General features: G+C 33.9%; 1 protein-coding gene across 1 annotated transcript in view; it reads left to right on the forward strand.

The window, feature by feature from the left end:
* LOC149780104 (TBC1 domain family member 31-like) overlaps positions 1–13,113 on the forward strand; it is a 94,525-nt gene that overhangs the window by 552 nt on the left and 80,860 nt on the right. Inside the window, exon 2 of the mRNA XM_089936866.1 lies at positions 9,681–9,836. Coding sequence (XP_089792992.1) covers positions 9,681–9,836 — 156 coding nt within the window. The remainder of the gene's footprint in view (positions 1–9,680; positions 9,837–13,113) is intronic.

The following is a 13,113-nucleotide window of genomic DNA, read 5'->3' on the forward strand; positions in this document are numbered from 1 at the left end:
ATTTTTACCATTTATATTTTATTATACCTTTTAGGGAATTGCAAATTCTTTGCCTTTCATCTTGTAGCATTTATTTAATGTTTTTTTTTTATTTGGAAAGTTTATCTTAAAGCATTTTTGCAATTCCTTGTATCTAACTTTGTGGAACCTGATTTTTAATTGGAAGTATTAACCATTACTGTGATGATAAATATGTGCACACACACACTATTAGGAGAAATTTACATATTTTGACAAAGCATGCAATACTAACAGCTTTCAAATTTGTATAAATTATGCTGATGTCATCAGATGTGTCTGCCATTGCTAACTATTCTAGAAAGGTAGACCCAGGACATCCATCTAAATTATTCAGTATGATGATTTATCAGTATTGGAAACTGGTGTGATGGTTAAGTTTAAATGTACATGTCAACATATTCTGCCTTAACCATACATAACTTTAGCAGTTTTTCTTATTTGAATGTGTGTGACATCACATGAGCAGGGATGCTACATTAATTAGAACCACCTCTAATATATAATCAAAAGTTGGTTAATCATACTTGCTAGGACCTTTTCATCATTCCAATCATATGTGCTATTTGTACAAAACTATAGTTGCACCTTTTCCATGCAAGAAGTTTTTGTATCATACTAAATATTTGGAATTGCTTTTAAGTTCATTCATCATAATCAGTCAGGGTCCAAGTTGGACCCTAATATCTGGACAAAAATACCTCTCTAGCCATAATAGGTGCAGTTGGTGAAAATATTGTGAGGTGGGTGAAGTTAACAAATAGTCACTGTGTACCAAAGTTTTTTCATATGTGCATTCAGATTGTAAAATTGATCATGAATTATTATTGAACATTTATAAAAAGTATTAAAACCTGAAATGTTATTTTGCTTCACTACAGTTGTAAAACATGGAACCTCAAAAATAGGTTACAGTTGAAGATTGACAACATCTTTCATAGCAGAAGTCCTCTTTTCTAATGTTTATATAATGAAATATTGGATAAAATGGTTAATCTTTAATTGTAATTGACCTTTGGTAATTGCTTTGGATTTGGCCAGAAAAAATAAAATTTTCACCTGTTAAATAATTAAAAGTTTTCATTTGTTTTTCAAATTTCCATTGTGAATTTTGAGATGGAATTCCATATAAAGCATTGTTATTTCTGCTGTTATTTATGAACAAATTAGTACCAAAATTAACTATGTAACATAACACTTCTATTTTTATCTTTCAACCTTCCTTGTTTTGAAGAACCCAGTTTTTGTTTTGAAATATTTGTTAGGTGTCTTTTTGTGAGATGGTTATTTAAAATTTTGTGTAATAGCTTCATTGTATATAAATCAAGATAAATATCGCATTTGCCATGCCAGATTTCAGTCTGATTAAAATGATATCTCCACTGTCCTACATGATGTTCTGTCATTGACCACATATGGGTCATAAGTGCTCAAAGAGAATTTTTGTTAGACACATGCCCAGGGCAGGTGACTTAAATAAACTCACAAGCCCTGACTGAAATTCTTAAAGCCCGGACTCGATTTTCCACATGCCCAAAATATCCCCTAATAACTCCATTTTCCACATGCCCAGTATTTTCCCATATTTCATTTTGTCACACAATGTTCCAGTAGTTACAGTCAAATATAAATTCAAAAGGGTTCAAAGAGGTTTGAAGATAATGCAAGTGTCATTTGTGTTTGTCACTACGCTCTTTTGGGACTGGATTGTCCTTGTGTTCAAATTTCTCTGTTGAATTCTGTAAGTAAATCCTGGTCAGAACCGAGTTGACGTATATCAATGTGTTGTTTGCAGTACGTGTAAAGAATCATTAGCCCCCACCATATTATTATTATCATTTTTGTTCTGCTGGTGTGCTTCACAAAGTAAAACTCCATCAACTCAGAGTTCTGAAATTTATTTTTGTTGGGCTTTGCTGATAGCTAATTGCTTTCTATATAGGCTTAAAAAATCAATACCACTTGAACACTATTTCGACAACTGAAACAAAGTTGTTTTTGCTTTCGTAACAGAAGAAGGCGAAGTTTAAAATTCTTAGGTGACTTCGCCAGGTTGCATGACCCCTGGCCCTCCCAAAAAACTATAAAAATTACAAGAACTATTGGTTGCCATTGAGTTTAATTTCTACATTCTTTATAACACAGACATAGCTCTTGGTCATCCATCAGAGTGTGATTGAATTTTGTCAATCCAAGTAAGGACTTATTCCAAACACTAAGCTAGGCATAACACACTTTCTTACACTTAGCTACTGTACCCATCTGAACTATCAATTCTAGCAGCTTTAGCACTCTTCTTAATCTCTTTAAAATCTCCGTAAGTTTGCCGTTTAACCCCAAAATACTTAACCAATTTGCTAATGGCATTTTGTCTAAGTCTCAACATGTCTTGAGTCTGAGGCCATGTGCACTGTTTATTCCACTACATTCGGAAATGAACACAATTATGAAAGCTAAAGTTGTTTATTTGATGTACTTTTATAAATGACGACATCTACAACTCTGGTTCTTTCTGCTTCTGAATTCAATCACTGTAAATATCAGTACATTTTCCCACCCAGCCGCCAGTCAAAGCCTTTGAACTTATCGCCCAGCTATTGCACCATGTTCTTTTGATGTTCTCTTATAATGGCAACGTGTACATAAAGGGGTCTTTCAGCCACTGAATTCTGACATTGTGAATATCAGCACAGTTAACTGATCAACACATTTTCCCACAAAGCAGGTGGCTGAAGCAGGACTGGCAAGTGTTTGAATTTTGCCACACACCTATTACATGCGTACAGAGGACTCCCGCCTTAGCGATTTTCTGCGTCCCAGATTAAACAAATATGCGTGATTAAGTGTTTCCGAGACCTCTGCATTGCACTAAAACTAAACTTTTATAATTTGATTATTTACCTGCAAAAAACTGACAGTAATATAAAAGTATTGTATACTTAAAAATGTATATTATTTTTTATATAGTTATTTTTTAAGTATTAATTTGTCATATTATTTAATAATATTTCAGTAATATTTAATTTTTTAATTTTTTATTTATTTGTATGAATTATGACTGGAATTTTTTTTAAATTGTTAAAAGGGACACAATTCAGCATTAATTCTGAAAGGGAACATATTTAAAAAGAATATATGCATGTGTTGCATTCATTGTTTGGTTACTAGCAGACATTAAGTTATAAGACTAACAATATCTATAAACTGTTTAATTTATAAATTCATAATCTTTAATAAATTGTACGTATTTAAAGGGAATTAAAACTTGATCTCTATTTTGTCATATTGTACAATAGAGATATATCTATCTTAATGATCCAGTTTTATGTATCTTTTAATGTAATTTTTCAATGCTATTTATGCATTTAAGACTGTAAATACAGCAATAGCAATAATTCAGGCTTTGATGTAATTTTGTTTATAATGTTAATCTCTTAGAAACCAAATGTTTCATAATGTAACCAATGCTTTAATGCTGTTGAAGCTATCAAGTGAAACTGGTCAGATTCTGCATGTTGGTGTTGTCTGTTTTTTTTTTAGTAATTATCTTGGTCTCATGTAAAACACTAAATGACTTATTGACTACTGTACTTCTAATAATAAACCAAATCGTCTTTTTATATTTCATGCTTTGTTATTACAAATGGAATATAGTTTTAAACAGTGCTCACTATTCTAGTTTGTTGACTTGTGTTTGATTGGTAAATATGCTGCAAAGATTCCTATCCATTAAAACACAAAACTTTTTGTGAACGTAACTAATAGAGCCTTATGATCATATGGCACTTTATTCCAAGAGCACCTGTAAATAACAAACAGAATTATGATAATGTAGCCTAAATTTAAATTAGATGAATAAATATATTAAGGACCTGTTATCATTTTGTTTTTTTACAAGGAGCACAACTACAACATTAATTTCTACTACCATTGCTACTTAACAAGGCAAATTCTTTACAAAAGAAGACCAGAATTATATAATTAATGATAATTTTGGTTTATATCAGATTTTTTATCTGCAGCAAAGGGACATTTGAAGTAAAATTATAGGATTATAAGTGTGTGTGCTTAAAATGCTCCAGATACTCATTTTGCAATTGAAATTCTTGGATTCGGGGGTTATCTTCGCTGTCCTAACTTAATGGAAAATAGACTAGCAATTTCTTTATCAGCTAAATGCTAAATGAAAATGCAGTGTACCAAATCTAATTCTTTTGAGAGAGAGAAAGAAAGACGTGATGTTATGACTGCTCATGACTGCTTAAGGTGTAAATCTGTTCTTGTATTTTCACAATATATGCAGAATATTTAAGGTATGTTTAAGGTATGAAACATTATTAGGTCTTTAAGTTTGTTCTTGCAGTTGAAATATGTGAGTTTTTAGAGCCCTCTTGAATGTGATCACTTTGTTTTTGTGTCTAAGGTCAGTGGGCAATTCATTCCACATTGCTGGGCCCTGGTATGCAAAAGAATGCTGTCCATATGACTTTGTTTTCATAGTGGGAATAATGAGTATACGATTGTCAGAAGAGGAGCATAAGTATCTTGCTGGTGTGTACATATGGGTGAGGTTGGATAGGTATGTTGGACTAGAGTCCGTCAGTGAAATGTAGCACAGAGAACAAATTTTGTGTTTGATTCTGGATCGAATGGATAGCCAGTGTAGGCTACAGAGCAGCAGGGAGGTGTGCTCTGATCGTGGTACTCTAAGTATGATCCGAGCAGCTGTGTTTTGAACTTTTTAAAATTTCTGGAGCAGATATTGAGATGAACAGACAGAATTGAGTTACAACAGTCTAGTCTTGAAAGTACTAATGAAAACACAAGTGTTTTAGTGGCATCAACTGAAAGATAATTGCGAATGGAGCTGATGCATCTCAGCTCAAAATATGCAGCCTTGCATATGTTCATGACATGTTGGTGCAATGTGCGAATACAGTCCAGATTAACACCTAGGTTTTGTATTGATTGTATGAATTTAATGTTAGTGCTGCTGATATTTATTGTTTGTGGTAAAGGATGTGAATGAGAAAGTCTTTGTGTTGTGATCAGAATGGCCTCAGTTTTATCATCATTCATCTGCTGCTTGTTACATGTCATCCATGATTTCACATCAGAAATGCACCTCTCTACACCTTGGATGGTAGCATCAACTTCAGTTGGGTGGCTAGATTTGTATATTTGGGTTTCATCAGCGTACAATTGGTGAGACACTGGATGATGATCTATGACACTTGAGAGTGGCTGAGTGTATAGAATGAAGAGAACAGGTCCAAGAACAGACCCCTGTGGAACACCACAACGTAGATCAACTGGGCTGGAGTGTATTCCATTTGCAGGTACAATTTGTGTCCTGTTGACCAAGTAGGACTTGAACGACAGTAAGGCTGTATCATGAATGCCAAATACATGCTGGAGATGGTGAAGTAATATATTATGGTCTATTGTGTCAGATGCTATAGACAAATCAAGAAGGGTGAGGACTGTAATCTTTCCACTATCCAACGCAGAGAGAATGTCATTAACTACTTTTAGAAGAGTAGTTTCACTACTGTGGCAAGGGCAATTTGCAGATTGTACATTGCTATAAAGACTGTTTGAATTTAGATGAGATACAAGCTGGGATAGAACAACCTTTTCTAAGATTTTTGATATGAATGGGAGATTGGAAACTGGGTGGTAGTTCTTTAAATCGTTATGGTCTAGTGTTGGTTTCTTCAGCGGAGGCTTTACAATGGCAATTTTGAAAAATGATGGGAATTCCCCAGATGAGAGAGAGGTATTAATAACATCAGTTAGTGAAGGCAATACTGGATCTAAGCATTCAAGCAGCAGTGATGTTGGAATTGGATCAAGTTCACATGACTTTGGTGCACTCTTCATCATGATTGTACGTACAAAATCCATAGAAACAGGTTCAGATGCTGCTAATGGTTGCCACTAAAATTCTGTATCCCAACTGTATGGTGATGACGGGTCAATTGAAATTGTCGTGTCAAGCTTATCTCTAATGGTTTGTACTTTGTCACGGAAGAAATTTGCAAACATGTCCGGAAGGTCGACTGGAGAGAAGGTAGTTGGAAGTGGTGAAGATTTGTATTCCTTGACATTAGCTTTTTAGTAATATCGAAGAGCTCTTTGCAGCTGGAACTTTCCATGATCTTAGTAGTGTAGTGGGCTGATTTTGCTGCATGGACTATATTTGTGACATTCTTCTTACAGGCTTCATAGATTTGCTTATGAATAGCGAGTCTGGTGGAGAGCCAAAGCCACTTAGCTTTATGGCGGTCTCTTTTAGCAGTGCAATGCTGGTCCCTAACACTGCTATACCATGGAGAACACTTTTGAATTGATACTCTGCACTTGGTAGCTGGGGCATGTTTGTCAAGCAATGAACGCAGGCAGTTATTGAGTTGTTCTGCAGTAGGAGGTAAGCAATTTGTTAAGTTAGCTTGGATGTCGTGCATTAGTTTGGTTCTATTTATCATACAGAGGTTTCTCTTAGTAGCAGATAAAGGTGGAGGGTTAGGGACTGATATGTCAAGATGGCATATAATGCAGAGGTGATCTGATGCAAGGTCATGGGATACCAGGGAGGACCGTAGAATGTTATCATCAGGTCTATGAAGAATCCAGTCTAAAATGTGACGTGTTTATGGGTGGGTTGCTTAACTGACTGTTTCAGGTTGAAAACATTAATGGAATCTATGAGTTTTGATGTATATAGCAAAAAAATCACCACAATCTTAACATTCTTGTTTGAGCACTGCTCTGTTTGTTCTGTTGCTGAATGTAATATAAGACAGATTTTAGATTCAAACTTTTACAGTTTTGCATGTAATGATAAATTTTTCTGTTCCAATGATTTTTGTATAGAGTTTTTGCCCATTTTGACATGCATATGGATTCAGTATATGACAGAATCTTGTAAATACAACTGTGATTGTAGTTTTTAGGATTTATTTGAAACTTGGTAGATATTATGTTCATTATTAGAAGATATGCTTGTTGTCCGGTCGTTCTACTTGCACTATTTGTAGAAGAGTTATGCCCCTTTTAGAATATATAAACTTATTTCCATAATGGGAAGGATTGGGATATGGTAGAGGCAGGGATATATTTATGTGAGTAAATTGCTCTTATTTCATCAGATTTATTGTTTGCTATCTTGTTACTGGGGTCAACATTTCAAAGGTCAAGACCCCTTTGGTCTGAAGTATTTTCTGCATTAGAATTAAAATGGCAGCGGGTGATTATTCATAGCGTTATAGAGGTGAGCTGTGTATTTATTGATTACATTTTGGTTTGACAAGTAGATGCAACTTGCAGTGTATGTTGTTCATTTTATTTTTGTCCTGTATGACTATACCGGTATCAAAATTTTTATAATGTCTCTTTATGACCTTTCACTAAATTATCTAAAGATAATGTTTGTGCTAAGGAATTAATATTATCCGCAGTGTTGTCATTAACATACTATACTATGTTGGTGTTTTTCATTTTTGTATATAGTTCATAAACCCTATGACTGGTTTTCATCATCTTGTTTTCAGTTACTATGAAGCTAAGCTATTTCATTCTACAATGTGCTTTATTTCCCAGATAGCCTTGGACTTTAGCTTATATTTACTGAATACCTTGACGGAATTTCTTCATAGAGAATTCATTCTGTGACTTGCACTTGTCACATTGACCATAGAAAATTGGCATTAGGTTTTGGTTCACGTTTTTTCATTTGTTTATATTTTATAATTTCCTGATGGACTTTTGTCATACTTGGGATGAATCATGTAGTTAAGACAATTCATTCTCTGATATGTGCTTTCATTCCTTTGACTTTGGGGTGAAGGTCATAGTCCTAGAAAATTTGCATGAAGGGTTTAGTTGAAGGTTTTTCATTTGTTTATATTTCCTAAAGCCCTTGATAGATTTTCTTCACAGATAACATGAATCATTATGATATTAAGACAGTTGATTCTGTTCCATTTACTCTTACCCAATTAATCATGGAGTGAAGGTTGCAGTCATTGAAAATTTGTTGTAATGTTTGGTTCTAGTTTTCTTTTAATTGTTTTTATTTCCTAACTGCTATGATAGATTTTGTTCATACTTGGGATTATTATCCTGAAGTTGAGATAATTCATTATGTGACTTTGATCCTGGGTTGAACATGCAGCCCTGGTTTTGTATTCTTATAGGCATATCAAGGAGATAGGTTTCAAGGTGACCTCAAATTCTAGTTGCTGCTGCATTTTACTGACAGCAGGCATATTTTTCCCCCAAAGAATTTAAGCTGTGGATAGGTTTAGTTTGAAAAGTAATTCACATCAATATATTAGCTTTGGTTTTAATATGTCAGTCTTTGAGATGTAAGTAGAGATTGTAAGTAGATGATGATTCTAACCCCTCTAATGTCCATCTTGAGGAAAAATCATGATTTTATAAAGCTACCAACATTTAATCCTTTAGTTATCATAAATAAAGAGAAGGTACTGGTTACTGCATAATAGATAATTGGCAGAAATTAAAATGATTTTAAAGCAGTAATGCCAGCAGAGAGCATTACCTTGTTGATAGACTGCATCAAAATGAACTACTAACCCTGTCTTCAATATTATATTATACTTTTATAGGCTCAGTCTGTGAGAAGTATCTAAAACCCCATGAGAATCGGACATTTTTGTTGAAAACGTAAAAATTGAATGATTTAATTTTATTCCTAGGCTTGCATTCAGATTCTGTGGTATTAGTACTATTACTGTGAGGACTCATGGATAATTTAGTTGTTTTCACTGGTTATTGGGGGTGGGTATTTGTTGCAGAGTGCCCCAGGTGACTGGATTCCTTATTTGTTATATTAGAACCTCATGGTCTTATTGTGGTTAATTTTAGTAAAAGCACCTGACAATGCCTGTCAGTTCTGTATATAAAATTAATAGAAAGTTATGATTGAAAATATATAGTATTTAATAATCTGCATGTCTTAAATGGGCTTCTTGGTAACTCTGCTTCCTCAACAGTTTTATATGCATTTTGAGAATACCTAAACTTTGCACTTTAAGACCAGGAATGTGCTGATGTGCTGTTAAACAAGACTTACACATACTTTGGTCCCTATAATGTAATTCTAATTGTAATCTAACATTTTTATTCTTGCAAAGGTCAAAACAAAATATGTGTTACTGGTTGGCTAATCTTCCCTATATCTCAGTGCCTACCCTAGCACTTTTTTACTCATGTTAAGAAAATTATCACAGAAATTACATTAAATATGTATAATGTTTTGACAAAAACTCTAATTTTAAAACTAGTGCAGTAGGAAACATTTTTTTAGCCTAATCACATGAAATGAGTAAAGTTTTTGGCATAAAAATGTTTGATTTAGGGAAGCTTTACTGCCTAGCCTTTCATCTTGCATTGGTTCTACCATTTGCATGGTTACTTGGATGAACAGCCATTTTATCATCAGTTTTTGCAGGCCTTTATCCCTCAACCATATTTTTGATGAGCTGACCTTGGATAACCTCCCTGTTCAATTTTTTTTCCAAAACTATTCTAGCTGAATAAATGTCTTCATTATCAGTCTTGATGGTGGATTCAGCTTGCAGGCCATGTCCAGTTTGTATAAATAAATATATACAAGACATGCATTCTTATTTCAGGTTGATTGTCACAGTAGTCAACAGCCTTGATGGCCCCCTCTTACATCCTGGGAGGAATGTCAGGTTCCTTCACACTGCTTTTGATAACAATGGAGAAAACTTCATTGCTGGAGACCACCAGGGAAATATTTACTTGTTTGATCTTTCCAAAAATAGGTATCTTTTATTCTAGAACTTGTGTAGATAAAAAGCTTTTGGTAATAAATAACTGTTTTATTGCAGGATCACTTAAATGATATATATAAAGTTACTAGCTCTGCAAGTCCAAGACAAGAAGAGCTTAGGGGGCGCTCACCAGTTATTATGTACTTTTGTGAGAGTGACGTATGTAAGGTGAAGTTGTTTGCATTTAAAACATGCACAATGGAGAGAATGTTGGCATACCTCTATGCTGCATTAATGTAATGTGGATGATATTTCTTTGGATATTGTACTTTTGGAAATTGTACATGATCTAAGCACACTGCTAACTAAAATGACTTCTCCGTTGTGCTAAAAAATCAGCCTGAATTAGTCTAAAGTACACTATCCATAGCAGCTGTTAAAATAGGGAAAATGAATTTTGCCAGACTAGACAATACCACCTTCTGAAAGTGCAGTCAATGAATTACCAAATATATAAAATGTAAAAAAAGGTTATCGGCTCTTTTTTTAATACAATTTACCTCTGAAGTTCAGGAAGTGAAAATGACCAAGTAGAGCTAGCACTTTTTTGAAAGGTGCACATCTGGAGTAAGGCCAAGCTGTATACTCTATAACCTTTATTACACCCATCAATCATACACCAAAATAAAGGGAATTAAAGACTCTTTAAATTATACCTAAGATATACAAGGTCTTTTATAAATAGCCAGTATAACCAGTGATGAAAGCTGAGGAAATTCTTTTTCTTTAAAATTCTAACCCCATGCAAAATGCGAAACTGTAGAGTGCCACCTTAAAACAAATATAAAAATATATGCAATTATTTTTTTATTTTCATATCATGTATGATGTTCTGAATAAAATGGTATATTAATATTGATATTAAGAATGAAAGTAAACTAATTATGCTCATTTTGCTCTTGCTTGCATAATTTGTCATGAGGAATGTTTGTGTGAGTAGTGACCTTAATTATGGGGAAATTAGAAGTCTTAGAATATAGGAATAGAGTCAACATAAATTTAAAACTGTTGCAATAAGTAAAAGAAATATATGGTGAAAATGTTTCTTTTCATTTATTTGCAATGAAATAAAAAAATAAATGATGAGGAAGTGAATTCGCTTCTTCCATATTAAACAATAAGCATATATTTTACACTTTGACCTTTATGAACCTTATCTGTTCCATCCCTTTTCAAACTGTAAAATTTATTGTTGATATCACAGAAATAATTATTGCTAGTTTCATGTTCCTGTCATTTAGCATAACATTGGTTGCTATGTTGACAAAATGTAATGTGCATTTTTAAAATAGCTCACTTCTTATCATGGTGGAGGGGGGCTGGACTTGTTAAAGACTCTGACACTCATAAATACTTTTTTGTGGGGGGAAATACAGGAGAATTATTAAAAAGGACTGTTTTGATGTTTGTGACTTAAATGTTTCAGCCATACAATCAAAAGTAAATCATACAATAATAATACCTATGTTCACTTTAAGGGGGCGCTCACCAGTTATTATGTACTTTTGAGAGAGTGACGTATGTAAGGTGAAGTTGTTTGCATTTAAAACATGCACAGTGGAGAGAATGTTGGCATACCTCTATGCTACATTAATGTAATGTGGATGATATTTCTTTTTGATATTGTACTTCTGGAAATTGTACATGATCTAAGCACACTGCTAACTAAATTGACTGCTCCATTGTGCTAAAAAATCAGCCTGAATTAGTCTAAAGTACACTATCCATAGCAGCTATTAAAATAGGGAAAATGAATTTTGCCAGACTAGACAATACCAGCTTCTGAAAGTGCAATCAATGAATTACCAAATATATAAAATGTAAAAAAAGGTTATCGGCTCTTTTTTGTACAGTTAACCTCTGAAGTTCAAGAAGTGAAAATGATCAAGTGGAGCTAGCACTTTTTTGAAAGGTGCACATCTGGAGTAAGGCCAATCTGTATACTCTATAACCTATTGTACACCCATCAGTCATACACCAAAATAAAGGGAATTAAAGACTCTTTAAATTATACCTAAGATATACAAGGTCTTTTATAAATAGCCAGTATAACCAGTGATGAAAGCTGAGGAAATTCTTTTTCTTTAAAATTCTAACCCTATGCAAAATGTGAAACTGTAGAGCGCCACCGTAAGCAGCGGGCCCTCTTCCATCATCTATCTGTCATGTTGAGTATGGCACTTATCTGGCATCCATTAGCAATTGTTTGTTATGGCTACACTGTCAAACTTACTTGGAAGAAAACTAAGAAGCTTGGAGCACAGCTTCATCTTAAAGCATAGTTGGTCCTGAATGAAAATACAACCCCACTTGCTTTCAGTATTGCTGCCACAGTTGCCATCTTAAGAAGAAGATCTAGGATTTTCTTTTTGTTATCTCTGCTTCTTCTAAACTACATGGAGGATTTTTATGAAACTTTACACTCATTCATACCATGGTCTAGTTGGTCTTAAATGAAAATGCCACTAGGGCATCAAGTTTGACTGCCACAGCAGCCATCTTGAAACTAAAAAAATGTAGGCAATCTGATGAATGAAAATGTCGCAGACCTCATAACCAATATTGCCACCACAGTAGCATTCTTGAAAATTTTCTTATCACTGCTACTTCTAAATGGGTGGTTACATCAACATGGGGTTTTCAGTCAGAGACATTTTATGATGTATGGTAAGTTCTAAATGAAATTGGTGCCAATCTGATGTCCAATATAGTTTGAAAATCTTGTTATTAATACTGCTTCTGAATGGAAACACATAATGACATGAGGCTTTCACCAGAAAACTTATTATATCTAGTTTTACCTAAATGAAAATGGTGCCAATCTGATGTTATCTTGAAAATCTTCTTGTCACTACTCTTCCTGTAATATTGCCTGAAGTTTTCACAAGAAGACTTTGTTTTTGCCATAGCAGCCATATTGAAAATCCTTTTATACTACTCTTCCTAAATGATACTGTGCTATCTTCAAAAGGATCTTAATATCTGATTGGTTTTAAATGAAAATGGTGCCAGTCTGATATGTAATATGGCTACCATGACAGTCATATTGCAGATCTTGTTACTGTGACTTCTCCAAAACATATCAACATGCGATTTCTACCAGAAGACTAATTGTCTCTTAAGTCCTAAATAATACCTTGTAAGTCATGAATGAAAATGGTGCCAATCTGACATCTACAGCAGATACTTTGAAAATCTTGTTACTGATATGGTTTCAACACTCAACAGTTAAAGGGGAGTAACAGCTTTATCTTGAATTTGTGGGGAA

This window comes from Sinohyriopsis cumingii, chromosome 16 (assembly GCF_028554795.1).
Source record: "Sinohyriopsis cumingii isolate HCF-2022 chromosome 16, ASM2855479v2, whole genome shotgun sequence".
NCBI lineage: Eukaryota > Metazoa > Mollusca > Bivalvia > Unionida > Unionidae > Sinohyriopsis > Sinohyriopsis cumingii.